The sequence below is a fragment of the Paramacrobiotus metropolitanus genome, unplaced genomic scaffold (genome assembly GCF_019649055.1).
Source record: "Paramacrobiotus metropolitanus isolate TYO unplaced genomic scaffold, Prichtersi_v1.0 Parri_scaffold0000004, whole genome shotgun sequence".
Taxonomy (NCBI): Eukaryota; Metazoa; Tardigrada; class Eutardigrada; order Parachela; family Macrobiotidae; genus Paramacrobiotus; species Paramacrobiotus metropolitanus.
In genome coordinates this window covers 542110-567626 of record NW_026570224.1, presented here as the reverse complement: position 1 = coordinate 567626, position 25517 = coordinate 542110, and the positions used below count along the sequence as shown (strand labels likewise).

At 40.4% G+C, this 25517-nt stretch overlaps 6 protein-coding genes across 6 annotated transcripts; 2 read left to right on the top strand and 4 right to left on the bottom strand.

Annotated features, from left to right (window-relative positions):
* Positions 1-207: 207 nt before the first annotated feature.
* On the bottom strand, positions 208-3066 carry LOC129599093 (C-1-tetrahydrofolate synthase, cytoplasmic-like). The gene is made up of 11 exons (XM_055497236.1): positions 2705-3066; positions 2485-2557; positions 2342-2423; positions 1812-1925; positions 1684-1743; positions 1538-1614; positions 1371-1471; positions 1120-1256; positions 929-1040; positions 764-856; positions 208-663 (listed from the first exon to the last, which is right to left on the bottom strand). The coding sequence occupies exons 1-11, from the start codon at positions 2919-2921 to the stop codon at positions 590-592; spliced, it is 1140 nt and encodes a 379-aa protein (XP_055353211.1). The 5' UTR covers positions 2922-3066; the 3' UTR covers positions 208-589.
* A 260-nt stretch (positions 3067-3326) lies between these two features.
* LOC129599073 (uncharacterized) lies at positions 3327-6554 on the top strand. The gene is made up of 2 exons (XM_055497215.1): positions 3327-4991; positions 5406-6554. The coding sequence occupies exons 1-2, from the start codon at positions 3701-3703 to the stop codon at positions 6497-6499; spliced, it is 2385 nt and encodes a 794-aa protein (XP_055353190.1). The 5' UTR covers positions 3327-3700; the 3' UTR covers positions 6500-6554.
* Positions 6555-7986: 1432 nt separating this feature from the next.
* LOC129602013 (uncharacterized) lies at positions 7987-11789 on the bottom strand. Its single transcript, XM_055500949.1, has 14 exons — positions 11711-11789; positions 11587-11644; positions 11400-11509; positions 11123-11230; positions 10978-11041; positions 10845-10911; positions 10679-10777; positions 10415-10546; positions 9873-9930; positions 9569-9812; positions 9251-9465; positions 8960-9170; positions 8850-8896; positions 7987-8508 (listed from the first exon to the last, which is right to left on the bottom strand). The coding sequence occupies exons 4-14, from the start codon at positions 11199-11201 to the stop codon at positions 8309-8311; spliced, it is 1416 nt and encodes a 471-aa protein (XP_055356924.1). The 5' UTR covers positions 11202-11230; positions 11400-11509; positions 11587-11644; positions 11711-11789; the 3' UTR covers positions 7987-8308.
* A 3453-nt stretch (positions 11790-15242) lies between these two features.
* Positions 15243-20403, top strand: LOC129602838 (putative gonadotropin-releasing hormone II receptor). Its single transcript, XM_055502001.1, has 5 exons — positions 15243-15831; positions 15894-16107; positions 19086-19229; positions 19382-19483; positions 19751-20403. Exons 1-5 carry the CDS (start codon positions 15373-15375, stop codon positions 20038-20040), a joined length of 1209 nt encoding a protein of 402 aa, XP_055357976.1. The 5' UTR covers positions 15243-15372; the 3' UTR covers positions 20041-20403.
* A 974-nt stretch (positions 20404-21377) lies between these two features.
* Positions 21378-22920, bottom strand: LOC129602770 (prisilkin-39-like). The gene is made up of 2 exons (XM_055501914.1): positions 22494-22920; positions 21378-22180 (listed from the first exon to the last, which is right to left on the bottom strand). Exons 1-2 carry the CDS (start codon positions 22555-22557, stop codon positions 21624-21626), a joined length of 621 nt encoding a protein of 206 aa, XP_055357889.1. The 5' UTR covers positions 22558-22920; the 3' UTR covers positions 21378-21623.
* A 988-nt stretch (positions 22921-23908) lies between these two features.
* On the bottom strand, positions 23909-25208 carry LOC129601260 (uncharacterized). Its single transcript, XM_055500021.1, has 3 exons — positions 25080-25208; positions 24477-24964; positions 23909-24265 (listed from the first exon to the last, which is right to left on the bottom strand). Exons 1-3 carry the CDS (start codon positions 25156-25158, stop codon positions 24206-24208), a joined length of 627 nt encoding a protein of 208 aa, XP_055355996.1. The 5' UTR covers positions 25159-25208; the 3' UTR covers positions 23909-24205.
* Between the last annotated feature and the right edge of the window lie 309 nt (positions 25209-25517).

Genomic DNA, 25517 nt, shown 5'->3' with positions numbered 1-25517 from the left:
ACTGGACGCCATACAGAGGCCCGGTGAATACGATCACAGATTATTTTTAAAAGATACACAGGCACAGGTGCAAGCCACATAGTGGAGAGCTACAAGCCCCGGTTACCACTATGTACCACAACTGTATCGGCATAGGAAGTGTGCCTTCCCTTATTTTAAAGGCTTCTGCACTTCCTTATTATATACGTACGCAAACCGTGGCATCGGCTGGTGATTTCTTCAACTCCCATTGCGACCACCAATTCTTTAAATGTAACATCAGGGATTACACAATATTATGCAATCGTGAACATCCGTTGCAGTTCCACAATAAAAAACACGAAATGCAAGCATTATGGAGTCATGGCATAAATGAATCCAAGTATATATTTCAACAACATAACGAAGTCAAACCGGAGACACCATAGAACCTTTAACACAATGAATTCGCAAACAAATACTTACAATTAGGTTTAAGGAGTAATATGTCAAAGAAAAGCCTATAATTAAGCAAAATATGAAAGGCAAAATATCTAAACGACCAAATATGAAAGCAAAAGGGCGGTAAAGTTAATGAAAAGAGATTCGAAAACAGGTACAGACCACCGAATTATAGTTTGGAAGATTTCTGAGCAGATTCCAGAGTGTTTTGCAGTAACATGGCTACGGTCATTGGGCCGACTCCTAAGAAAAACAATTTTCTGCAATCCTGATGCAATCAAATACCCTGCATGATTCAACTGAGTTCAATTTCCTAAGTTCACTGAAAAATAAAGTTAAATACCTCCAGGAACAGGCGTGATGAATGATGCCGTATCTTTCGCTGCAGCATAATCTACGTCTCCGACAATACGTTGTCCACTCTTCAAGGATGAATCTGGACCAACGAAAAATAGCTCAAAGCATGTCAATGTCCACTTCTCAGCTATTAACCATTGAAGTTCTTTACCAGGAATGACATTGATGCCGCAATCGATCACTACCGCACCCGGCTTGATCCACGACGATTGAACGAATTTTGCTTTGCCGATGGCAACGACCAATATGTCCGCTTCCCTGATCTACAGTCAAAAGGATACTGGAAGTACTAATAATAAAATACACAATACTTTATTATAGTACTAGAAAAAAAGAACGCACAACTGCTGGCAGATCAACTGTTTTGGAATGGCACACGGTGACAGTAGCATGATGCCAAATTAACAATTCCGCCATGGGACTGCCGACGATTTTGCTCCGGCCCAGAACAACGGCTCGACTGCCTTCAATTTTGACACCTGAAACCAGCGCAAAAAATTTAAGTCTTATTAAAAAACCAAATTCCCTTGGTTGCTCAAAACCTCGCAATCAATGGTTCAATGTAAACAGAACAACTGCATAAAAGCCAGTACCAGAACGTTTGATCAGTTCCAAACATCCACGCGGCGTACACGGAATGGTGCAGGACTTCAACTCGCCTCGAGCGAGATGACCGGCATTCATTGTAGTGAGTCTACAAAAACATAAGCGTATCTGTTTTACAAAACAACCTTTTGTCAAAATTCCGAAATTTTATTACCCATCGACATCCTTTTGAGCAGAAATCGCGTCTGTGGCCTTGGACGCGTTAATGGGATTTTTGCAATCCAAGGGTAACTAAAATCAAGCAGCTGCTGCTTTTTAAGCCCCACCAAAAAAGCAATGCGTCTGGCAGAGGAATTTCACCTGCAGTATGATCCCGTGGACTGCGGGGTCCGCGTTCAGTTCGTCAATTTTCTGTAGCAGCTGCACAAGTTTTCACGTGATTATCATCACAGGCCGAAAATCAAAAAAGACAAATAAAATCGATCCACCTCTTTCTCGGAAGTGTCCGATCCCAAACGCACGTGCTGTGCATTGATTCCCACTTCGGCCGCGGTTTTGGTCTTCATCCGAATGTACACATTGGAATCGGATCGATCACCAACCTGTAGAAATTCGATCTTAACCTACACGACAGCGACGGGAAATTCCCGGTGCACACATCAATATTCACCGAAAATCAAAAGGATGGGAACTTTTGCGATCACACTCAGTATGCATTATGCAAATTATAAAACTGCTAAAATAGTGCTACCAGAAAACCAGAACCGCCACCTATACATTGTTAACTGCGCAAAAAAAATAAAAACGACTATTCCAGTTTTGCATACTTTACATCATCATCACTGCTTAATTTCGCACAAGAACTGAAAGCATTAATTACAAAATGTACAGCATAATACATACTGTGATATTATTCCAGGTAATTATTTCATATATTTTTCAAACTGAAAATCAACGATCTGTCACTCCGTAACATGCTATTGAAAACGACTATGCAGTGCATGCACTATGCAAATACCTGGACAATGGCCAATCCAGGAACCACATTGCTTTGTTCCCGCAGCTCAGTCACCTGTTGAGTGATGTTTTTCTGGATATCGCTATTAGTTAAAGAAACCAATTTTGGAAAATGCGACGAACGAAGTTGCTCAAGGAACTCACCCAGCAATGAGCTTGCCGTCTAAAACCTGTCCCAATTTCTCAATGTTCTCCATGACGTTCGTTCGCGGGTTTGCTGAATATGGACATACAAAGCAAAAACACCATGGCAGACCACAAACCATGCTGCTCTTGGAAATGAAATGCTTATGCAGCACGGAATAGTGATTACTCTTTTGCTATTTAACACAGCATTGCATGACTGTTTCTACGTTGCCCTTACCGGTGTGATATGTGAAGGTAGGGGTTTGAGGCGAGCAATACGGTGTTGTTTGTCTGAGAATCACTGTAGATAAGGGAATATTTGTTGTCCCGAAACCTCGACTAATATTTTTAACAGAAATACAGGAAGAAATCGCAAAGGAGATGGATGGTTTACAAAAGTACCGCAGATTTCGTAAAGTGCAGAAGGAAAATTCAAATAACATGCATGTCTGCATCCTTCGATCAACTTTTTAAGCCGATGATTTTTTTAAAAAAATGAACGACGAAAATTGGCAAATAGCAATTTTTTAAGTCGGTGTCTCTGTAGATACCACACAGAGAAACACGTAGCGCCAATATATTTCAATGTTCTCTTCTCTTATTCTCTTGGGAAGCTTCTAAGTTATATTTGTTCGAGTTCTTTCCATATGGCTTCTTAAAACAAATTTCTTTTAACTGTTTTACATTTGTGGAAAACCGCCCATACACGAAGTTCTGCAAATTTATTGCCTTAATTTGTCTAGCGCGAAACCCTTCCGGTAACTTCCTGGTATCGTTCGTTCCAAAGCCGAAGTGACGTCATCGCAGCCGAAAAACCAAACATACACGATCAGATGCTTTACTTGTTAGCAAGTCAAGCTTGGACCACGTTGCACTGCCCTTCGGCAGTTTTGCTTCTGTTTATTGTTTAGCCACTTTTTGTTTGAAATTTTAAGTTAATAAAAATTCGTGCTTCAAAATTCATGCTTCAAAATTCACGCTTAAAATTCATGCTTCTGGGACAGTTTTAAAGGTTTTCTCTTCATTCTCTCTTTCGGACTTATCGACTGCTTGTGCCACAGCTGTGTGTACTGTGTAGCACGGTACCAGTAACAATTTGGCTCCTCAGTCCTGCATCAATTGTAATGTTTTCTCTTCCATCTGCGAGCTTGACTGCTCAAGGTTCATGCATGCTTGTGAGGCAGTGCAACTTGACAGTTGGTATTAAAATATTATAGTTGCATCCGCTATCTCGATGGATGTGGAGAATCTGCTGAAAACCCATACAGTTGCGCAGCTCAAAGACATCGAAAAAAAACTGCGCACCGATGTCGAGCGCAAAAAGGAGGATTTGCGCCAGCTGGTGTCCAACCGCTATCGCGAGCTGATTGATGCTGCCGACAAAATCAAAGGGATGCACGGGTCAATTTCCAGTGTAACCAACCATCTGCATATGGTTCATCAGTTATCCGTACAAGCGAAACCGGATAAATCCCGATCTCAAACGGAAAACACGGCGAGCATTTTGGAGCCGTCGATTAGTCAACTTCTCCGCGATGCACCGGAAATCATTTTCCGCGCTCTGGAGAGCGACGACGTGCTGATGGCAGCAGTCGTGTATTCCTTCGTAAAGAACGTCGTCTGGCAGTGGAACGTGGGACCCGTGGCCTTCACGCAGCAGCCGCAGTGGCTGTTTTTGCGGTCCTATGGGAACTTTATTTCCAGTCATCTGCACCTTTTATTCGAGAAGATCGAATATGATGCTTTGGAGTGCAGTCGATATTTTTGTGCTTTTTTAATTATGGCGAATTCCACTAATGCTCTGGATGCTCTGAAGAGTTTTTTGGAAAGACGCCAGCGTGTTTTGGATAATTTATTGACCAGCTCATCCGCGTCGGTTCGTGACACGTTGCGTGATTCGCTGCTGTGTTTGCTTTCCACGTTGAGAACCGTCCATGAGGTGTTTGTGACACATAATTTATTGAAATTTATGGATAGTGAAGTGGTGGAATTGAGAGCGATGATATTTTCCAAGTTTTTTCCCGGATTTGTTCCGCTATCGGAATTCGGAGTTTCATACGATGGCATTTTGAATTTTGGTGATGACGATCAGAATTTTGATTTGGTGTTGGAAGTGCGGAGACAACTAAAAGAGTGGCTGGAAGGGGTGCTTTCCAAATTCAGTGCCTTGGTAAATGTATTGTTGAGCTGCGTCCCGTCAATTCAGTCCGTGCTGACCGTGAGAAAATGTCTTGGAGCGCTTCTGTCCGACGAAAGCCGGAAATCGCCTTCTGTGAAATTCCTGGCTAAAGATTTAGATATCAATGTCATTGATGTGTATGGACGCTTTGATTTTGCAACGAAGCAACGGTTTACGGAGTTAGCGAACGAAAAACGAGTTGATCTGCTGCAGAATGTGACTGAAAAATTGCGAAGGTATTTGGGCGATTCCAGTGCTCTCCATGGATCTGACGTGTTTTTTGTCGCTTCATTGACCGGCTTAGAAATCGGAAATCATTTGACAACCTCTGGAACACGGTTCCCAGGTATGTTGCTTTGTGCTGAACAGTAAATGAAAGCATTCATAAATCTAACTACGATTAGGCGTTTTCAATAATAGTTTGACTAAAGTGTTAAATGATAATGCACGATGACTTATTTTGCTTTTACATGCGCATTTTTGTGAAATACGACACGACTGAAGGCTCACCTGATTACTTAATCAGTTTTTATCGATGCTTATGGAGTCTGGATGGCACGGAAAATGGCGAGGGAATTATTTACGGTTTTGCATTGACAATTTTAACATACATTCACCCATTAGCATGTATAATTTTTTCACCTTGATGAAGATCAGAATTGAACCATGAACTAAATTGTCTTGTTTACGGTCCGCAACTAACACACACCGACACTCGAATGTCATTGCGATAAAAATTTAATTTGTATTCAAATTGCAGGTCGAATAAAACGTACTTCCGCAGCCTCGAAACCGAATTCACCTGTTGATTTTCGGCTGGACATCGTTCAACACATTCGCAGTGGGCTTTCTTCGTTGCTATCGGACATGCGCCTGGCAGATTTATCGGACGAGCTGGAAACGCATTGGTTGGATAATGAGTTTGTCACCGTGTTCGCTGCCTTTTTTAAAGATTTTACAGATTTAATTGGCTCGCTTATCCCCCGCTGTAATGCCGGTGCCTTGGTGGCTCTCCACCGAATCATTCGCTTTCTGATTGCGCACAAAACCGAGTTTATTGATGATCAGATGCGCCAACTATTTCGAGAAAATGCCCTGAACGGTGTGACGAGCAGTTTAGAAGCTTGTGCTCAGGCAGTCTTTCAGCAGTGGCTGTCCATCGTTCTACAGAACTGGAAACTATCCACACTGGAACAAATACAGCAGGATCTGGATCCGGTCATGTGGTCGCTGCGGTGCATTCCCTTTGCGAAAGTAACGGTTGACGAGACTAACGAAGCTGGTGAAGCAGTGAAATACGCCATGAATATTCCCGCCAAAACGTCACTTACTTTCTGTCAGTGCTTGAAAAGTCTTCACGATCAGTTACTGGATTTTGCCAATGGCCAACCGAAATCGTTAATTAACGATGCTGCCATCAATCGGTGCTTTATGGTCTTATCGCAGTGCTACGACGAAGCTCTACGACCACCATCGCGCTTAACCAAAAATCAAGCTTTGCAGATGATCTTTGACGTGAAGACGGCGATGGCTCTAGCACGAGGAAGAAAGGCCTTTCCCATTGGGAATGTTCGGAGCATGCAGGCTGTAGTGGATCAGATTGCGCAGTTCGTCGATCCCATTGATTACAACGTGTTCTTGCCGTACTTGGAACGTAATGTGGCGGTGCATGCGGTGGCCATTAAAAATTTATTTCTTGTATTGACCGTTATTGATAATGTTGCAACGGGAATTTCGCAATCAACTGCAGAAATCGGGAAAGTCGAACAAACTTCGTTAACAGTTTTTAAGCCGGTCTGGTTTTCTCAGTTGCCTGTATCGAATTCTGTAGCAAAATCTTATGAGAAAGAATAGATTTGTGCATGGGAAAGTTTATAATATCGAATAGATATTCGGTGAAGTTACAAAATAAACTATGTTTCTTAATATTCTCGTCGAATTGATAGCACTATTCTGTATGAATTTGTAGATAGTGTCCAGGCTTATGATGACGCCACACATATTTTGAAAGTTACATCGGCATACAATTTACTGCAACCGAAACTAAAAAAAGGTCAAAAATCACCCACACATTTATACTAGTAGGTTTAATATTAACTTTTCATGCTATTGCTAGACCTCGATGCTAATTATACAGTACTTTGGGGAAGGAAAAGCATTGCACGTGTCGGATCGTGGTGTGTTCCAAAAACGGTGCCCTTGAGAAACCGTTAATGCGAACTGAAGTCAAAACACCTTGGTAACAAAAGAAAAGAGTGGTTAACTTAAGCAATTCCGAAGTTTAGAACAAATGAACGCAAGTACGACCATACTTCTTTGTATATTAGCTGACAGCAGCAAGTGTAAGCTTGTTCATTAGAAATGTGGAGGAATTTATTACGTATTTTTACATTGATCCTGATGGGAGTAGCTTTAAGTAAGTCGCCATTCCATTTACTCATAAAACTTGGCATTTTCAGAGTGATTTCATATGCCAATTTGTTGTACATGTCGTTAAAGCATACCCGAAAATCCGCATTACCATTTTGTGCTGTCGTAATTAATCACGGCAGTCATGACCTTTAACATAACGTGAATTAATTTGGTGTAGGCTACGCATTCCAGTGTTATGTATGTACACGTGGCGATGATTCTTGTGAACAGCCCAAGAAGGAACAGCTGCATGAGTGTAAATCCGAGCGCGGGAAGATAAAAACCTGTCTGAAGGTGGTAGCTCAAGGGAAGATCGTCCGTACTTGTGGCATTCCGGATGTGAGGGTAACAAAATGTTCAGCGGATGCTGGTGTGACGGCCTGCTTATGCGAACGAGATCACTGCAATGCTGGAACTAGCCTGAAACAAAATTTTGCTGGTTTTGTGATGGTATTATTTGGTACTCTCTTCGGTATTCATCGCTTACAATAACAATAATAAAATTATAAAAGCGTAATTTTAACTTTTTAACTTGGTACGTACTCAGCATGGTTGCATTTCGAAATGCCATGGTTTCTTTTCGGTGTGAGTTTCTCCGTCTTTTTCCTCTCAAATGAAATGGTTTACAACTTGAAATGATTGCTGACAATGGAGTCTGGCAGTTTAGTTCTGGAAATGATAGAAATTAGATGCTGAACGCTCGATACGGTTACGTCTTTGTTCTAGCTTTAAATAAATTTAATTACATAATGTAATTGTATCAAAGAATGTTTCCATCGATGTAAGTGATTATTAATTAAATATATATCTGTGATTTGTCTGACTTGTCCGTACGGCGTACAAGTCCGAAATTTTTTTCAAGGATTGGACGATGCATATTCCTCCTCTTACATTCAAAATCTTCATCCTTATTATGTCTCGTACCCAGCTACCCACAAAGTATTTTTATTAACGTTACACTGGTCAAAAAATCAAACATGCAGTTAGCAAAACACAGTATCACCAAATAAACATGACGTACCTATTCAAGTATAATTATACGTACAAAAATCACAAACGTCACCACTATTGTTGCTTTGCACCTTTTTGTGCACATTTTTCAAGCAGAATAAGATCGCAGGATTAGCCCTTCCACTTGAGCAGGAACGAATCAAAGTCACCGACATACAAAATTAAAACACAGAGAAAGGCAAGAAAGCGAACAACAAACTATGTACATCAATAAGGAATCTTTTCCAGTTGAGCCTCAGTTCAGGCCATATAAATCTGGACTCGGCCGAGTACGGACGCTTTGCAGTCCGGACAAAAGTGAGAACTCTTAGAACAGTCTCCACAGGACACCACGTGAAGACAGGGCAAATACAGCTGAGTACGGTCCCTTTTTTTGCAGGTGTGGCATGCACGATTCCCGCGCAAATACTGGTTTTCCGATTCCAATAAGCCAATTTCCACTAGAACAACGGTATATTTATATATTTATTATATAAACTTCAACCGAAAGCTAGAAGCATGATACAAAGCCGTCTGAAAATACCAAGAATTGGGAGGGGACCGGAAAGGAGAATTATCATAAGATTTCAATCGCCATTACAATACAAATATCAACTCCATGCCGATGAATGCAATGGAACGAAATGTCAGTGTGAAATATGGATTTAATTTAATCAACTTTCCGCTACAAACGTCCACAAACCCCAAACATCTTACACTATATTATGTTGTTAGTATCAACAAGGCACCCAATTACGTAGAGAAGTCCACTGGTCAATTAGTACCTAATTCAGCGCAATACCTGTGCGAGAAGACAATGTTGCATTATTCGCTCTAGTTCCAATTCGCCTGCAAGAAGACTATCATGTCTCTAAATGAGTTAGCAATACCAATTACCGACCAACCACGTACTCGTCCATTTTTGCCGCCTTTTTGAAGTATATCTGCGATCGCTTGCGACGGCATACAGGACATGATTCTTGATTATTGGCACAACCTTGGCAACAACAGAGATGTCCACACGGTATGAAAACGACTGCCGAATCTTCTTCCATACAGATCTTGCATGTGAAATAATCCCGTAAATCTTGATTTTCCTTGCGCAAAAGGGTCAATTTTGACTCTGTTACAAGAAAGCAAAAATGATCTCCAACATTGCAGAAAATCATAAAATGCTGGCAGTCAAGCCTGCGCAAAGCTTACCTTCAGTCACGGGTTGGTTGTTAGTAGCGGCCACGCGCTGCTGTTCTTTGATCACCTGCATCTCCATCAGTTTTTCAATTAAATCCTCGAAGTGTTCGTAGGGAACAGTGTTCGAGTTCAAGGCATCTAAAACCGTTCCGGAAGAAAATCCCATCTCTTCAGCTTGTTGAATCCAAGAATTGAGGCGAAAATCCTCAGAATTATCAAAAGATCCTCTACCGATCAGTAACGGGGTAAGTTTTTGACAATGCAACAGGCAGCATGAACTATACACACAATTTTTATTCAATTAATAATTAATCAATCTGAATGACTCACATAATATCTGCGTTATCGGAGTCCTGCAAAATAAGTAGCTCTTCCAGCAAATCGGAAAATGTGTGGTACGTCTTTGGCTGACCCACACCGTCCACTGCGAAGAGAGCACGCTCGATCAATGGCAGAACGAATCCCATTTTAATGGCTTCATCCTTCAAATCCTGCTCCATCCGCGTGAGATTGCGTCTTCCTGGCGTCGCAGCTTCCTTGTGCGCACTAGTGTTATTATTTTGTCCGAATCGTTCTGAAAATTTCAAATTCCGCACTTTAACCAGCTGGAAAAAATTAAACTCAGACTTCTCACCTTTCCATCGCCGTTCATATGGATCAAGAGGCAACATTATTTCATTTGGATTAAAATCCTAATAAAATGAAAAATTAAAATACATTCTGCTACCAACAAGAAAACTACCAGGAAGCGCGTAAGATAGCAAACACGCATACCGCGGACGTTTCACAATACAATTACTTATCGTCTTATACTGCGACTGAAACCGAAAAATAGCCATTCATTCCGCGCTTCATACAGTAAATTCGTTCGCACATCGGCACACACAGCATTTATGCAGACAATGAAAAGGTGTGTTCATTCAGAATAGCGCAAGTGTCGTCAGCGAATAGACTCAAAGATTAAACGATCGCAGAAATATCAGATAAGTTACCTCACTCCAAACAGATGATAATCATCATACCGTATAATTATGATAGCAGCACTTCGCTATTAGATACAAATTGATAAAATATGGCATTTCTCTACTGCAAATCTGGACTCATTAGTGCCCATTTTATTGCAACACATTGTTAAAAAAAAATACGGGCGGTAACATACAACGATACGAGTCTTACCGAGATATCCGAATCGCTTGTGTCGTCGTGCTCGTCTTGCGCATGCCGTAATTCCACAGAATTCGAAGCACTAGAATCATCACTTCCGGATGTTGACGAGTGGAGGCTAACGTTTTGTGCACAAATTCGTCCCTGCAGCGGCGTAGCCAGTTGCATAAAATTGTCCGTATGTGCACATTATTTGTATGCTCCAGCACTTCTTCATTACAACTTGTTTTTTTCGGAACCGTGAAATTTCATTATTTTTGATTTTTTTTATTGTACCCTTTTACGTGGATTTGGGCCCAAGGCGAAATAGACTGTCTTTCCATGGAAGTTTGAATGGGCGTCCGCGTTAGTGCGTGGTCGCGGAACCAACGATGTCTACGGTAATATTAACAGAAAACGCGCAAAAAATTTTTGTTTACATAAGAGCAAGCCGGACACTCACAATATGGAAGAAAACCCGCTGCAGTCCTTGCAGCACAAATATCATCTCATGAGGACTGCCAGGCTCGCTAAACCGACGGTAATTCACGTTAAGATGGAGGAAAGTACTGTTAACGCGACAATTCCCAGCTCACATTTCAATGAATCCATAGCCTTTCGCGGTGTCGAAAGAAGTGACTTTGCCCTTGAAAACTTTGCCTGCCGAGGCACCGAGAAAGAGTACCAAAATTTAGCTCCGGATGACAAGATCCTACTAAACAGAGCATTAACATATAGTACCCATGAATTCCGGTCGCATCTCGGAGCGAGCAGTGGCAGCACCGCGGGCTACTGCATCCAGCATAGCTTGCACGTCCATTTCCAGTGGATTGTAGATATTCAGAAACGCTGTCAAACAATGCACAATCATTCATTAGGCTGTTTCTTTCTGCTGCGCTTAACAAACAAGCAAAACTCGAAGACGAGCTTCACAATTCGCACAAATTACTGCAACAAATCAATAGAAAAACCGCGCAAAGCAAAAACATTCAGCAAGCTGGACCTAAAAAACACTTGCCAATTGGTGCTCCGGACTGGAACGTTTTCGGTTCCCAATATTATTTAAGATGCTAGGAACCCAGTTTGCGGTGTGTCCCAGGAAAAATTTAGGTACGTACGCAAATAGCCCTAAAATATGCATGCCACTGCGTGCTGAGCCAGCGCGTACTGCAGATTGCTGTTTGGGTTGTAGTAGAAGTACTTACTTTATTGCTTGTGGCGATTGTAACTTGTAGCAAATGTAGGCAGTCTACGAGGTTTGCGCTGAAAAGTGAAACTTGCGAACGGGTGACTCATTAGCGCTATCATTACCAATAGTCCAATACCAACCAAATATGACTGCTACTGCAGAACGGCATTCACATAAGTACCATCGAAGTTAAGCGCCATAAGTTGTACGCCAAAGCAAAGTCTTAGCTCGAATTCGAAAAGTAAACACATGTTCTCGGATCCTGGAAGGCGGGATATTTATCCTGAAGGACCAAGGGGCAAACATGCCAGACCGGAGGTCGCGGTTTGTATGTAATTTGTAAGTGGCTTCTCATGGCGGCTGACAGGTAGCTTTAAAGCTGAAAACTGGACACTGTCCCTATGTCGGCAGCAGTGTCCCAGTTGTTAATTACCGTACGTAGACCATAGTTACGGCCTTATGGGAAAGATCACAAGCATTTTGGTTGGCATTTGTAAAGTCACGGACACCTCCGCGCAAAATCGTTTTATTTTCTAAAGCGCACTATCGAAAAAGTAAGGCAAAAACGATACTCTTTTTACCCGAAGCGCGAAGAGCTGTTTCTCAGCGACAGCCCGAAATATGGAACTTATTGCGCATCACCGGCCTGCCATATTTAATTGAAAAGTCAGTTAAAAAATAGGACACCAGAATGGAATGCGGGTCCAATAAAAAATGGCATGGATGGAAATTTATGGGGAGAACCGTTAGAAACGCAATGGGATCATGGGACATGTTTAAGGTAGAAGTGTACAAGCTCTGAGTTGTTGACCTTTGCTATAGACGATTTCAAGGTTTGTGCCTTTAGAAAACTGAGAAAGAGTGGGGATATTAAAACTAACTGATTTCGGTGTATGTAACTGATTTCGGCACACTCTGTCACCTTTTCAGAATTGCACGTAGCGTTAAAACTAAATTATTAATCTGACCATGAAAAATTAAGCACTGAAACACGAAACAGACTAAACAGTTAACTGGCGACTGATGGTCCCAGATCCCCGGTGCAGGAATGTTGTACGTCAATTTTACTCTCATTTCCAAAATATTCTCAACATATGGAAAAAACAAACATATGCTAAACATCTTCTAAACATATCGGAAATATTCTAAACATGCACGTTCTCGCAAGCGCAGAGCATTCATTTATAAAATATTGACCGTTCTGAAATCTCAACCGAGTGTTACTAGTATTGTCTTAAGTCATCACTCTCTCATACATCTCATAACAGACAACTATTAAATTTTGTATTTACAACATAAGTGTCGTGAATAATTTTATTAACGTGCGTCAAAATTTATTATTTAAGAAGTTGTGGTATGTAAACTTAGGTTATAATAAGATGAATATGTATCAATAGAGCAGAATGTAATGTAATAGTCGCACAGCGCATGCATAACGACGACATTATTGTATTTTAACATTAGAGATCGCGAAAGTGATAGTTAAAATTAATTATAAGACTATTTTCTTTTTGTTCCACTGCACGTTGAGAGATCGCATTTACATACTCGCACAGTCATACTCAATTGCAGTAGAATTATTCTGAATTTTAATCGCCAAACGCGGCACGCCGAAATGCTCGTAACTGCATACAAATATAAATTGTACAGTTTAAAAGCATGAATCAAGTGCGAGTACTAACAATAAGCAGTAAGGGAAAACAGCCGCTGATAAATTCACTCCGGAAGTAGCTGACCGGCTTTGTTACATTATACGCAACAAAAAGTTCATTGGCCCTCACGTGAGGCCTCGTGTACAAGTCCCAACTCTAAGGTTTCGGTCGCAATGGTCATACAAATTCGATGTATATTGTGCTATATTTGTTGCGTAGTTGTTAATGGTTTGTAATCATGATCTTCATCTTGGATCACCATTAAGTATACGTGCTGAGAGACAAAGTTTGGGATTAATTTGTACCTACGATAAGCGAGCCCCAGATTGCAGTCATGGGATAGATGCGGAGAAGGTCAAAGACTTACAACAATTCACCTTTTTATTCATTCATTGCATCCCTACACAATAATTATTCAATTATGCTTAAGCACAACATCTCTTTATTAATTTTATCTTATACAAGTACTCGTATTTACATAATAACATATTATATAGATATAGATATAAGTACAGTATATCCTGCATGCTATTAAGTACGTTAAGTTTACTATTGATGGTTAGTACTGACCATGAGTTATAATTATACGTGTATTACTGCTACCACTGTTACGTACGAAAGAGGCGTACGTGCATTTTTGTTGCCTTTGAGAAAAGAATTAATATTATCACAAGGACAATCAGTGCCGCTATTTTGAATGCAATTCCTGAATTCCATTCAAAACTCGTACTGAAACGAGTCGTTCTGGCACCTTGTAATAATAAATACCACACGCCGGTTTCTTATTGTGCACCGGTTTGATATGTGAGCCAATTTTGTGGCAGAAAACCCGAAGCATCGGAAGTACAACACCGGAAAAAAATATATATCTTTTTATCCCTTACTTTAATCGAAACGCTGGGTGTGATTAACCCGGCTTTAAACGAACTTTTACATTTTTTACATAAGCCGAAAAATTCCTGAATTGACTGTGTAATTGGTTTGGAGCGCGTTTTATTGGTTTCCTCGAGCAGTGTTTTAGTTTAACGATTGCTAGTGTCGTATACGACTATAAGTATAATTACGTTACATATATATATTTTACATCGTTACCCACCGGAGATACAATTTTTGTTTCAAATTTTAACTGTAAGTTGTGTGTCTGCGCTTGCACGTTTTGTATATTTGATGGCCTATAAAATCATTATTATAATTAGGTACTTATTACATCATCAGGTGAAACCTGTTAATGTTTATAGAAAACGTTATAAATAAACGAAAGGCGGTGCCACCCTCTTTTACTATTCGTGAGTATAAGAAAAACATTATTGTAGCGCACTCATATTGCATCAAACTCCTAGTGGTGGTATAGAAACTGACATTCTAATAAAGCAGAAACTGCGAGTAATTTAATATTTAAAATAGAATTCAGTTTTTCTTAAATCACTTTTGAGTGTGAGAAGGGTCCGTGCATTAAGAGAATTATACTTCTACTGGTCCACACTGTTGGGGGGAAAATTATAGCGGTAAAAAAGTTCAGCAATTGCAGTACAAACTGCAAAGCAGCCACCGTATTTAATTACTTTTGTCTATACAATATCAGTTGACGCGTAACAGTCGGGATGTGCAGTATTACAGTACTTTGATGAGTTTGATCGTACGTGGTCAAGATTACAGTCGGAGATAATTGTAATTGTATTGGTATCCACGGTTTGTTCCGATTACTTTAAAAAATGAGATTTTTTGCACCTCAGCATGACGGCATGGGACCACCTGGCGGCCGCAGCCGGCACTTATCTCGAGTAGGGCTTAGCTTAGTTTTCAAGTCTTTATCGGTGCGTAATACGATATGGGTGGTTGTTAAAGAGCGCTGCGCTGCACATCAGTCTAGTCTCTTCCTCCATCCAGACTCCAGACACTCCCATGACAGTTCCAGTGGGCTGTCCCTTCGACAACACGGACAAAAAATCCATCAGGATCGTGCTAACTATGACCGTGTTCGACTCGATTCCGCTTTCCCACACTCCCCGCCAGCCGGCAACGTGTCTATTCTGGGAAGATTGTAAAGGTTAATTTCGGTCGTTTGCCAGCCTTGCTCTCATCTCCAGTCGGCATGTCCTGACCAGGACATTTTTACGCATAATCCTTTAATATATTCCAGAACATCTAGGATGAATAATCAGAGTAGTCTGGCGGAAGATAGTGCCGAAAGGTCAAGTCGGCAAGTACAGATCTATGTACTGTTTACGCTGGCTGGCCTGGCGGCTGTGGGCAATGTAGCCATTATGAGTGCGTTATGCCGGAAGCGTCACAAGTCGCGGTCATTTAGTAATATCAATTTTTTGATTCTGCAACTGGCGATCAGTGATACGTTAGTGGCGGCGTTTTGTCTGTTGGCTGACGGAATCTGGAAATCCACTTACCAGTGGCTAGCTGGGGATTTCATGTGTAAATTTGTCAAGTACATGCAGATGTTTGCACTGTACACTAGCACTTTCATAATCGTCACCATAGGTGTTGACCGTTGCGTGGCCATTCGTTGCGCTATCACCAGATTTGACCATCAACGTCTTGTAAGATATTTGTCTACTGCGGCATGGATTTCCGCTGGATTTTGCAGTCTTCCTCAGGTAATATTTTAATACTCGATATGTCTAGCACTTGCAACTCACCATGTACCGATATTTTGCAGATTTTTATTTTTCGGATTTTAAGGGCACCCTTTACTATTGAATCAGGAAGATTTGAGCAGTGCGTGACATACGGCGCTTATACGAAGGACTGGCAGGAACCAGCCTATATCATTTTTACCTTCTGTGCCATGTTTGCTATTCCATTACTGCTAATTATTATCAGCTATACGTTGATATTTGTGAAAATCAAAAGGGAGTCTGGTCCACAATCAAGTAAGTTCCCACGAGCTACGAGTAGTACTTACATCCTCGCATCTGCAATGATCGCGTCTTACGTCATCGTCTAACAAAACATAAATTTGCATGCTATGGAAAACATTTTTCGTTTATAAAAATTGCACAGTGTGTTTTGTAATCTGTAAGAAATATCGATATTAAAGACGTGTAATATAGTTATGATCAGCACAAAATTATTTAATGCAACACGCTCGCGAAGTACTTAACCATAATTCACAGACAAGTCGCAGTATTATTATGTTAAGTACGAGTAGTACAATTTTTACAAAATTCCACATTATGCAAGTGGTCATTATTCGTCATAAAATTGCGACAGCCTCTATATTTCTTTTGCTGAAAAAACTTTCTAAATCAGAGTGTGGTTTCCCTGGGAAATCTTTGGGAAATTTTATGCATTTAACCATAAGATTTTAAGAACCACTATAAGATTAACGAAAACATTTGAACGTTTATTCAGTTCCATTATAAATTTACTTATTTTTCCTGCATACAATAGGCAAGCAGTTGTTAGCTCCTCCTCAAAACAGCTTTCATTGTTTGTTTGTTTAATTTGGTGATGGCATGTCATAATTTGTAAATATGAAAAGTAAACACTATGTATATTTTGTCAGCGTCTGGTTACAAGTTCCGCGTTGTGTTTCCGTCTACCATTGCAGTGTAAACACGTCAGTCAAAAGAGACTGAAGCCGTATCGTTTCTACCGGTGACGTATTTATTTACTTTCTGTATAGAAACGATTATCTCTGTAGTATCAGATATTGCTTTTTAACGTCTTTGAGGATAAAGGGGAAAAGTAGAATCGGTGACCTCTTGTGCACAGTGAACAAACGCACTCGTAGTCCTTCTAGCTAATTTCCGGCTGTACCGCCGAACGCTGCAACAAAACATTTTTTATGACGTCGTGCTTGTGACATTCTGTATCCCATAGACAATCTGTCTCGCGCGATTTCCATGCTTACAATGTTGAATAGATTTATCTTCCAAATTAGCTTTGGGAAAATACTGCCAGTCGCTAATACGTAATGTGATTGCATCTGCGGTTTGCCTGGGAAACTGCCACTTATCTGCAAAATCTGAATCAGAACTGGGAAGGCTCATGGGATATGCAAACAATACTATACTGATATCTGTCATTATCAGGTTTTTCCTAAAATCGTAGTGGCACATGGTGTAACAGTCATTCGGGACGTTGGCGATGCCCTTGTGTAATGCACGTTGCTTATTGAATTTCCGGTCGGTAATGACCTTACGGGATAGTTGGAATTTTTGCCGCACTTGTGAGCGGAAGATACCGTTTTATCAAAGTATTAATCAACTCGAATGGATAGATTAACCAGCTCAGTTTGGCTGTTTTTATGAATTTACATATTTGGCCATTCAGCGGTACACAAAAGATTTTTTTCCCCTCCGCTATACAAATGTAAATCCCTGGACAGATAGGCAAATCAGTAAAAATTAAATGTGAGTGACAATGAAAATACGCCTCTTCTTGCGCTATGAGTGGGTGTGGGCAGAAATTACAGAATTATACTGCATGAGTCTTTATATCTCGACTACAGAGCTCGTTTTCCGGGTTTTACGCGGTAATGCAACATAAGGAGTGTGGATTTAGTTATTCAAATCGCAGGACGACACAACCATGCGTGCGTCCAGAGTCTTATGCACTACGGGCAAGAGGCTGACTATATAGGTTGTAAACATAATCCATGATTAAAAATACGTAGATAAAGGTGTATACAAAATTAATGACTAAGATTCGGGAGTTATTGTTTCGATGTGGTTTTGTGCGCAGACAACATACAAACGTGCCGAGACCACGTACAGCGTGTGTAGCATGACTAATAGTCTAATTCTATTCGTTCAAAATAGAAACAATATGATTTTTGCCATCGCTTGATAGTTTGTAGCATTTTGAAATTCGAGTATTAACTGCATGTGTGAGATTTTTAAAAATTTGGCAGGTCGTACTCACAATTAAATATGGGTGCGCTAAAATTACTAGTAACCATGATTAGCCCAATAATACCAATGAAAGGTACGTAATGTAATTTAAGTTTTACTTCATAGAGTGCCCTTTATCACTACTTATTTCTATGCAGCATACTTTATCACTTCCTAACAATGATGTTAATGAGTTACGTTAGCGAGTAACAGTTTCGACATGAAGCGGGTGTCAGTAATACCTTAATTTTGTGATGTGAAATCTAAATGCAAACACTTTCTGTTTGTTGTTTTAATACATCCTTTAAAATAGACTAGCAGTTTCCAATATCGCAAGGCACGATGCATCGTCGACAGAAATGCTTGGAATCTGGCTAACCTTTTAAGCCAGTGTTATAACACCGTTCTTAGCAGCTGTGATAGCTCACTATTATTCAGCGTTCATAATTCGCATTTCGCACTAATGTAAACCATAGAAAAACTTACATGATCCTAACTCTGGGGTGCGCTTAAACGTCGAAACCAATAATCCGCAATACTACGGAAGGCTAAGTACTGTTAATGTCAAAAATGGATAAGGAAAACATTAACAAGTTTATTGATCGTGCATCGGCTTTAGAGTCGCTACTGCAGTGAACAGCAATCTATGCCAAAACACAATGCAGTAAGATGAACGTTCATACTTAAATCGTCACATAGAAGTACTGTAATAACGCCTTAATGAATAACTTATAACTTAATTTGTGTTCACGATAACTGTGCTGTTTATACAGTTATCAACGAAAGAAAAGTCTTTAAATTTATTACAGAGCAAACTAAGGTAAGAGCATCCTCGGCTAATATCACTTTCCCACGAAATCTTAGAATAAAATTTAAATACTTTAGGTAGTGCTGTGAGTTTACTTAACAAAAATTTCAAAATAAATAAGCTGCATCTCAAGCTGTGTATGCTGTATCATAAATAGGTACGAAGTACAATATGTTGACTCTAAAAGCTAAATGTGTGCTTACAGGTATTAATTCATCAGCCGACTGCAGCCGTGTTAATTCGTTCAGCTGTAACACAGCTGAAAAGCGGGATATTCGGATGCGGAAGGCCAAAACCAAAGCCTTATGCGTTTCCATTTTGGTTATCGTCACATTTCTTTTGTGCTGGGGTAAGTAATTAATCACAAGATATTTGCGTGACTTTTTCAAAAAGATTGGAACCAAAGAATAATGTAGGTCATGCCGCATACATATAGCGTTTACTGTATTAAATTACGTGAATTTGTTTTACATGTTCTGATAAACCCCGGTAATTTTTCAGCTCCCTACTATGTCTCCGTGCTGTATTACGTGATACTAAGTTACTCAAGTGACGGACAACCCGCCGCTGCCTACCACCTCTTTCAAGTTATCTTTTTCTTTGGTACGCACAATGTGTAAATAATACTTAATAATTTGCATGGAGCAGTGTAAATATCTGCAGTGTAAGTAATGTAGATTTGTAATGTTACATACAGTAAGGGCGGCTATTATGGCCATGCTGCGTATAAGCTTGTCCATTTTAAAGAACGACACAGCTTGTAAGTAATGTCCACAGCTTGTTCATTTTAAAGAAGTGCGAAAACGTCACTACGCTGAAAGTACTACCGGTATTAATATTATTTCTGGAATTTTTATTTGCCTATTGCAGGCATGAGCAATTCTGTGTTAAATCCAATTGTCTACGGGGCATTCCACATGGCTCATCGTTCACAATTAGCCTGGCGCAAATGGCATCGGCGCAGTTTTCCCCATGCACAGTCTTCAACAAATCACGTGCTGGGCGATCCCGATTCCTATTCCCTTGTTTTCAGTCCGTTGATGCGTGTTAATACTCTATCAAGTTACACGTATACGGCGTGTAAGGCTTCCCCCAAAATCCAACATGTACCCCTTAGTGCAAAGAGCGCTGTGGGATACACGTCCAGTCTCGATATTTAATTATCAGCTCTACCGCCAAGTGCCAACCAATGTACGCCGCAATTTCCCGGCCGACCGGATCAAAGGTCAAAGCCCGGTCATCTTTACAAACTCTTTCACGAAGTATGCGTGTGCGCTGCATATTATAGATATAAACGTTTTTGTATTTGTTACAAATGTTACTTTATATAGATCTTGTATTTTTGTGCATTCGTCTCTGGTGTGCAGTCCGCACGTGCTCGTGTACAGTTACGTATACTTCAAAAGTACGGTATTTTGGGTTTGGCATATATTCAATGTATTACAGATGCGGTGATCGCAACACATATTAGTTGTTCCCTGTTTCGTACAAATTAACAAGGATATATGTCGGACAGTGACCAATCAGTCTATGTACGCGAAAGCAGACCAGATTAAAAGTACAATGTAAGTATTCTAAAATGGCTGTTTTAATAATTAATATGGAATTGAAACATGTCTTAAATATGTGCTCCAGAATATGGTTTTATTTTTGGCAAACTGGAAATGCGCATAATACATACACGAATTTGGATACTTATGGGACACAAATATAAATGTGCAAGCCAAGAAAAGCACTTTTCTTCACGTCACAGCGACCTCCCCTTTACGGCAGTTGGTCCATAATGCGTGACGCAGATATGCAGAACGTGCGTATCCCGCCCAGGATAAGCAAAATAAAGAAACTACTCCGGAGTAGTTTTTTTGAAATGGCAACCCAAATAAGTGGCTTATTTCTCGTACTACAGCAGCGTGCTATTCTATAATTTATCTTTTTTACTTTTGTTTGGAAGTTTTCCTAACATTTCTATATGCCCTAACAATTTACTCTAAATAATAGTATTGATTAACCAATTTGATGAATTTGTTGTCGTTTTATAATTTAAATGATGGCGGTACGCAAAGGGGCTCCCAAAGTTAACAGCTTAGTCTTACAAGATAAGCTGATGTTTATTGGAAGCCTCCGTATGACTCAACTTAGGCTGTGACGTGAAAAAAAGTGCTTATCTTCGTTTGCGTATTTATATTTGTGTCCCATAACTGTGTATCCACACTGCTGTAGCAATATAATTCTGCTCGTTTTTCCACTTATTGATTTTTATTAACTATAGAATTATATAACTGAACATTTAAATTCATAATTCAAGTACTTATTCGAGCCCTACTCTAACTAAAGATGAGAGGTTAATCGCAATGTGCGTGTTGGCGCTTAAAATCTTATGCACACTGAGCACACTGCCTCACACATACAAACATTAATTGCAGTTACGCTATTCGTTGTATTTTAGAAGTGTGCATAATTATAATGGTGTAAATTACACACAGGCGGAAATGAGGAATAACGCTAACGATTTCTCAAGATCTCTTTTCTCTTTCGATTGCCAAAACACCAACGAATTCAAGAAGGAACGATGTGGAACAAACAACAAAACAGTAGCAAATAGGTTATGAGTGCCATCAATTTCCATGTAATACAATCTCTGCAGCGTCCGCCCGGGGGCCAATCAAACTGAAAGCTCGGTGTCCGCCATAAATGAAGCATAATGACACACGTGGTATCACATTGCAGCCGGGCCGCCGATCGCCTAATAGTAGGCAATGATTTGACCACCCGGGCCAAATTTGTATCCCTTGTAGACATTACTGGGCTTATACGCTGCCGGTACTTCCTTAATTTCGTACTTCCCACCCCGTGCCCCGCCGTAGATGCCATCATAACTGCCGAATCCAAACAAATAAGGATTATAACCGACTACCGGTGTGCCGTAGTACGGGATGCCGATGGGTCCGTATGGCGGCGGTGTGTAGTAGGGATAGGGAATGGAATACGGCCAGCCGATATTCGGATAACTCAGACCAATGGGCGGCTTGGGGAAATCGTATCCGTAATAGCCGAAGACTTTCATGGCATCCGCGTCGTATCCGCAGTTGGTGAGATTGACTCCCGGGGCGGCTGTTGTGGCATAACCGTAAGATCCGCCGCCGTATGAACTTCCGGATCCGTAGCTGGATCCGTAGGATCCGGAGCTGGAGCTGTACATGGGTGTACAGTTGCCCACGAAATTAGAGTAGGATCCGGCTAAGGAGTAACCACCCAGCCGGCCGGCATAACCGCCATACGCTTGACCGCTGCATGGAATAGCTAGAATTGCAAAGTAAATTAAAAGCCGTTTGGAACGACTCTGTATAACAGGTACTTCCTAATGCATTTCAGCTAGGATTACGTCAATGAAATATCTGAACATATTTCGAAATTTAACATTTTTCTCTCGAATAGGCTCGCACAGGCTTCAAATATTTTATCGTTTACTAATACAGTGTATGTAGTAAACACCTGCAAAATGCAGTGAGATAGTTGTGGTTATAATTCGAACAACTACAAATTTCGTGATAGTAAGCACAAAATAATAAACGCATTAACATCGCCTTGGATAATTATCACAATCGCTTCTTACCGGTGAGTAGCAAGGTAATAACCGAAGCAATAAGGATATCTGCTAAATACACATTTATGGCCATTTTCGCGATACTAAAGCCAATATGTCATATTCCCCCGCTATGGACAGTGCGCCGAAGAAGATGCTCCAATATAACAGACCATGATGAGACGTGATGATCATATAAAACCGAAAGCAAAAGCGCCAGTAGGTTGTTGGTAACCCAGATCGTTTTTAGCAGTTTTACCGGCATTTTTGCTTAACCTATTTCACAGTGAAACGGTATGAATGTTTTGAATCATCATATATTGTCATTGTTATAATTAGTTTAATTATCTAATGAAGCGTATGAACGGCTCCGAAAAGGGCGACCATGAAATTGTTTACGAAACGGTCACAACGCACTTGCTCAATCGGCCGACCAAACCCATTTATCTGGTGCTCGCGAAAACGCAGCTGATTATTTTTCATGACCACTGTGAACCGCATTACCATCTTAATGCAGTTTGTGTTGGGGAAGTTATTACTACGTACGATTTCTACATGACTGTAGTTTATTTTGTTTTTATATTGGGTCTTTTTTTAGCTTCGAAGTAACTAGTACTCTCAGATGTCACTGCAGTATACGTAAAAGCAAGTTCAGAAGTAGTAAAACGGTGTAAGAATGTACCCGTGCGTCATGTGTACAATATCTGCCTAATGTTCGTAATAATGCGCTGACTAATGGTTAGTACTCGTACAAGTATACAGAAATCCGCACAAATTTGCAGTTATCAGCGCATTCCACCATACAGCATGTCTTAAATACTAATTTTAAAAAGTGCAGTTTTTACGAATGTATAGATTTGGGAATGGAGTTTTCATGTGTTATATTTATATAAAGAAGTATGCTCAGTTAAAGCAATTGAAAGTTACGGTATCCATTAATTTTTAGGCTAAAAAAATTGTAAGTGCAGTGCACTACGAAAGTACCGGTAGCATCGCGGCTACATACAAAAACATATGCGGTAAACAGTGTTTCCTACAATCTGACATACGCTTTGCTCGAATAAAACAGTACAAGTATTGTACTTTTCTTATTGTTGACAGTAATAGGGCAAAGCAATACAATTCTCGTTTCAGTTTGCAAATTTGCACTGATTTTGTTTACCGACCGCGTATCCAGTATATGCTTTCTCAACTAGTGACAAGATTTTGCTGTGTATTACACAATTTCATGATTTTATGTTTGTTAATAAACATGAATTTTTTAATTATATTTAACTGCCAAACGATTACGTAGGCCCTTAAGAACGTCAGTTAGAAATTTACCTACTGCGTATATAGCTAGATTTTGGGAAGTGTATTTTCAGTTATCCGACCAGATAGCATGCTACAATAATGTAAACTCATAATCATATTATTAAGTTGTTATGAACTGTTTCAGAATTTAATTTGATCAATGCGGTTCTATAATATCATCGTCTTTTCGGTTTACAGTAATCCAGTAGGCCTTCAAGTAGACAATACACAATGTCACGACTATTTTGTTAGCCATCTTGCGGAAAACGTTTGGCACTTCTACTACAAACATATATTCGAAACTATCATTCGGAACATCTGCATCAGCAACGAATTTGCAACAAACAAAACAAAAAAATTAATAGCAAAATAAACACAGCGCTTATTAACAAAAGAAAGTTCCGTTGTAACGGAAAAAATTACACCTTTAGTAGAAGAATATTGCACGGTTATTTCTTGTAATAGTCCACGACTTGTCCTCCAGGTCCGAAGCGAAATCCTTTGTAAACCTGATAAGCACAAAAACCTAATATTTGACACATTTTCAGTTAGTATATATGTGGCAAAAATTATTAAACCGATTTCCGCTGGCAAAAGTCTGGATTCAAAGTGCACATTTTGCTTTACACACAATTTCTTTCAAATTTCAGAGGCATGCACTGCGATAGTACTTGCGTAGTGATCGACAACGACCATATTTTCAGCATGATTTTTGCTTACCGGGGAGTTTAGCGTCAAACGAGGTTTCGGTGTCGGTATCGCGTAGCCAGGATTACGCGCGCTTCCATAGATCCCGTCATATCGACCAAAGCCAAAAAGATACGGATTATAATACGCTACCGGGACGCCATAATACGGAAGTCCCACAGGTCCGTATGTTGGCTGCGTAAAGTACGGATACGGCATGGAATACGGCCATCCGACATTGGGATACGACATTCCGACTGGCGGTGCCGGTACTTCGTAGCCCCAGTAACCAAAGGTCTTGCTCTCCGCGGGATCAAAGCCGCAGTTATACACTTGGGAATCCCCGGGACCGATGGTGGTGGACACGGGCGACGCGGTGGTTGTGTAGTAGCCCCATCCGACCGGCCGGAAGGAGCAGTTACCGGAGAATCCATATAGTCCACCGCCCAGTGACCATCCGCCTAACCGGCCTCCGTAGCCGAACTGGGTCGGAGTGTACACCACGTCCGTGTATCCGCATCCTGAGAAGATCGAAAAAGATTCTGAGCGTAATTTTCGTTGATAAGCAAACTTATTATTTCGCTGATAATTAAGAATGTGAATAATACTGAGTTACTGGGTCAGTATCTATTTTACCTGTGAACAACAATAGACATATGCATAAAAGTAATAATACCGAACAAGAACGCACTACTTCCATTAGCAGATAAGCCATATTTGCTACTGACCTTGCAAAAATAACAATAATATTACAATGGCGTTGAGATGGAGTGCTGCAATAAAATTTAGCGCTACTATTTAGTACGGAAACTCTTTAGTGATGACCGTTTAATGATTTTGGCCATTTTCCGTATGAAGAGCAGCGAATCAAGGTCGCTAACCGTCGTTAAAATCGCAGCACACGAAACGAACCAGGTTGAGTAAAAGTGGTCGCCTGAAGTGTTAATAAAGAATTACCAGAATTATATGGCGCCGGTAAAGTTGCAACGAAAATTGTCGAGCGCATTGTATTACCACATCGACAAATACTCGTTTTGCACTGTAGTTTTACCACGATTATTGTCGCTTGAGAAA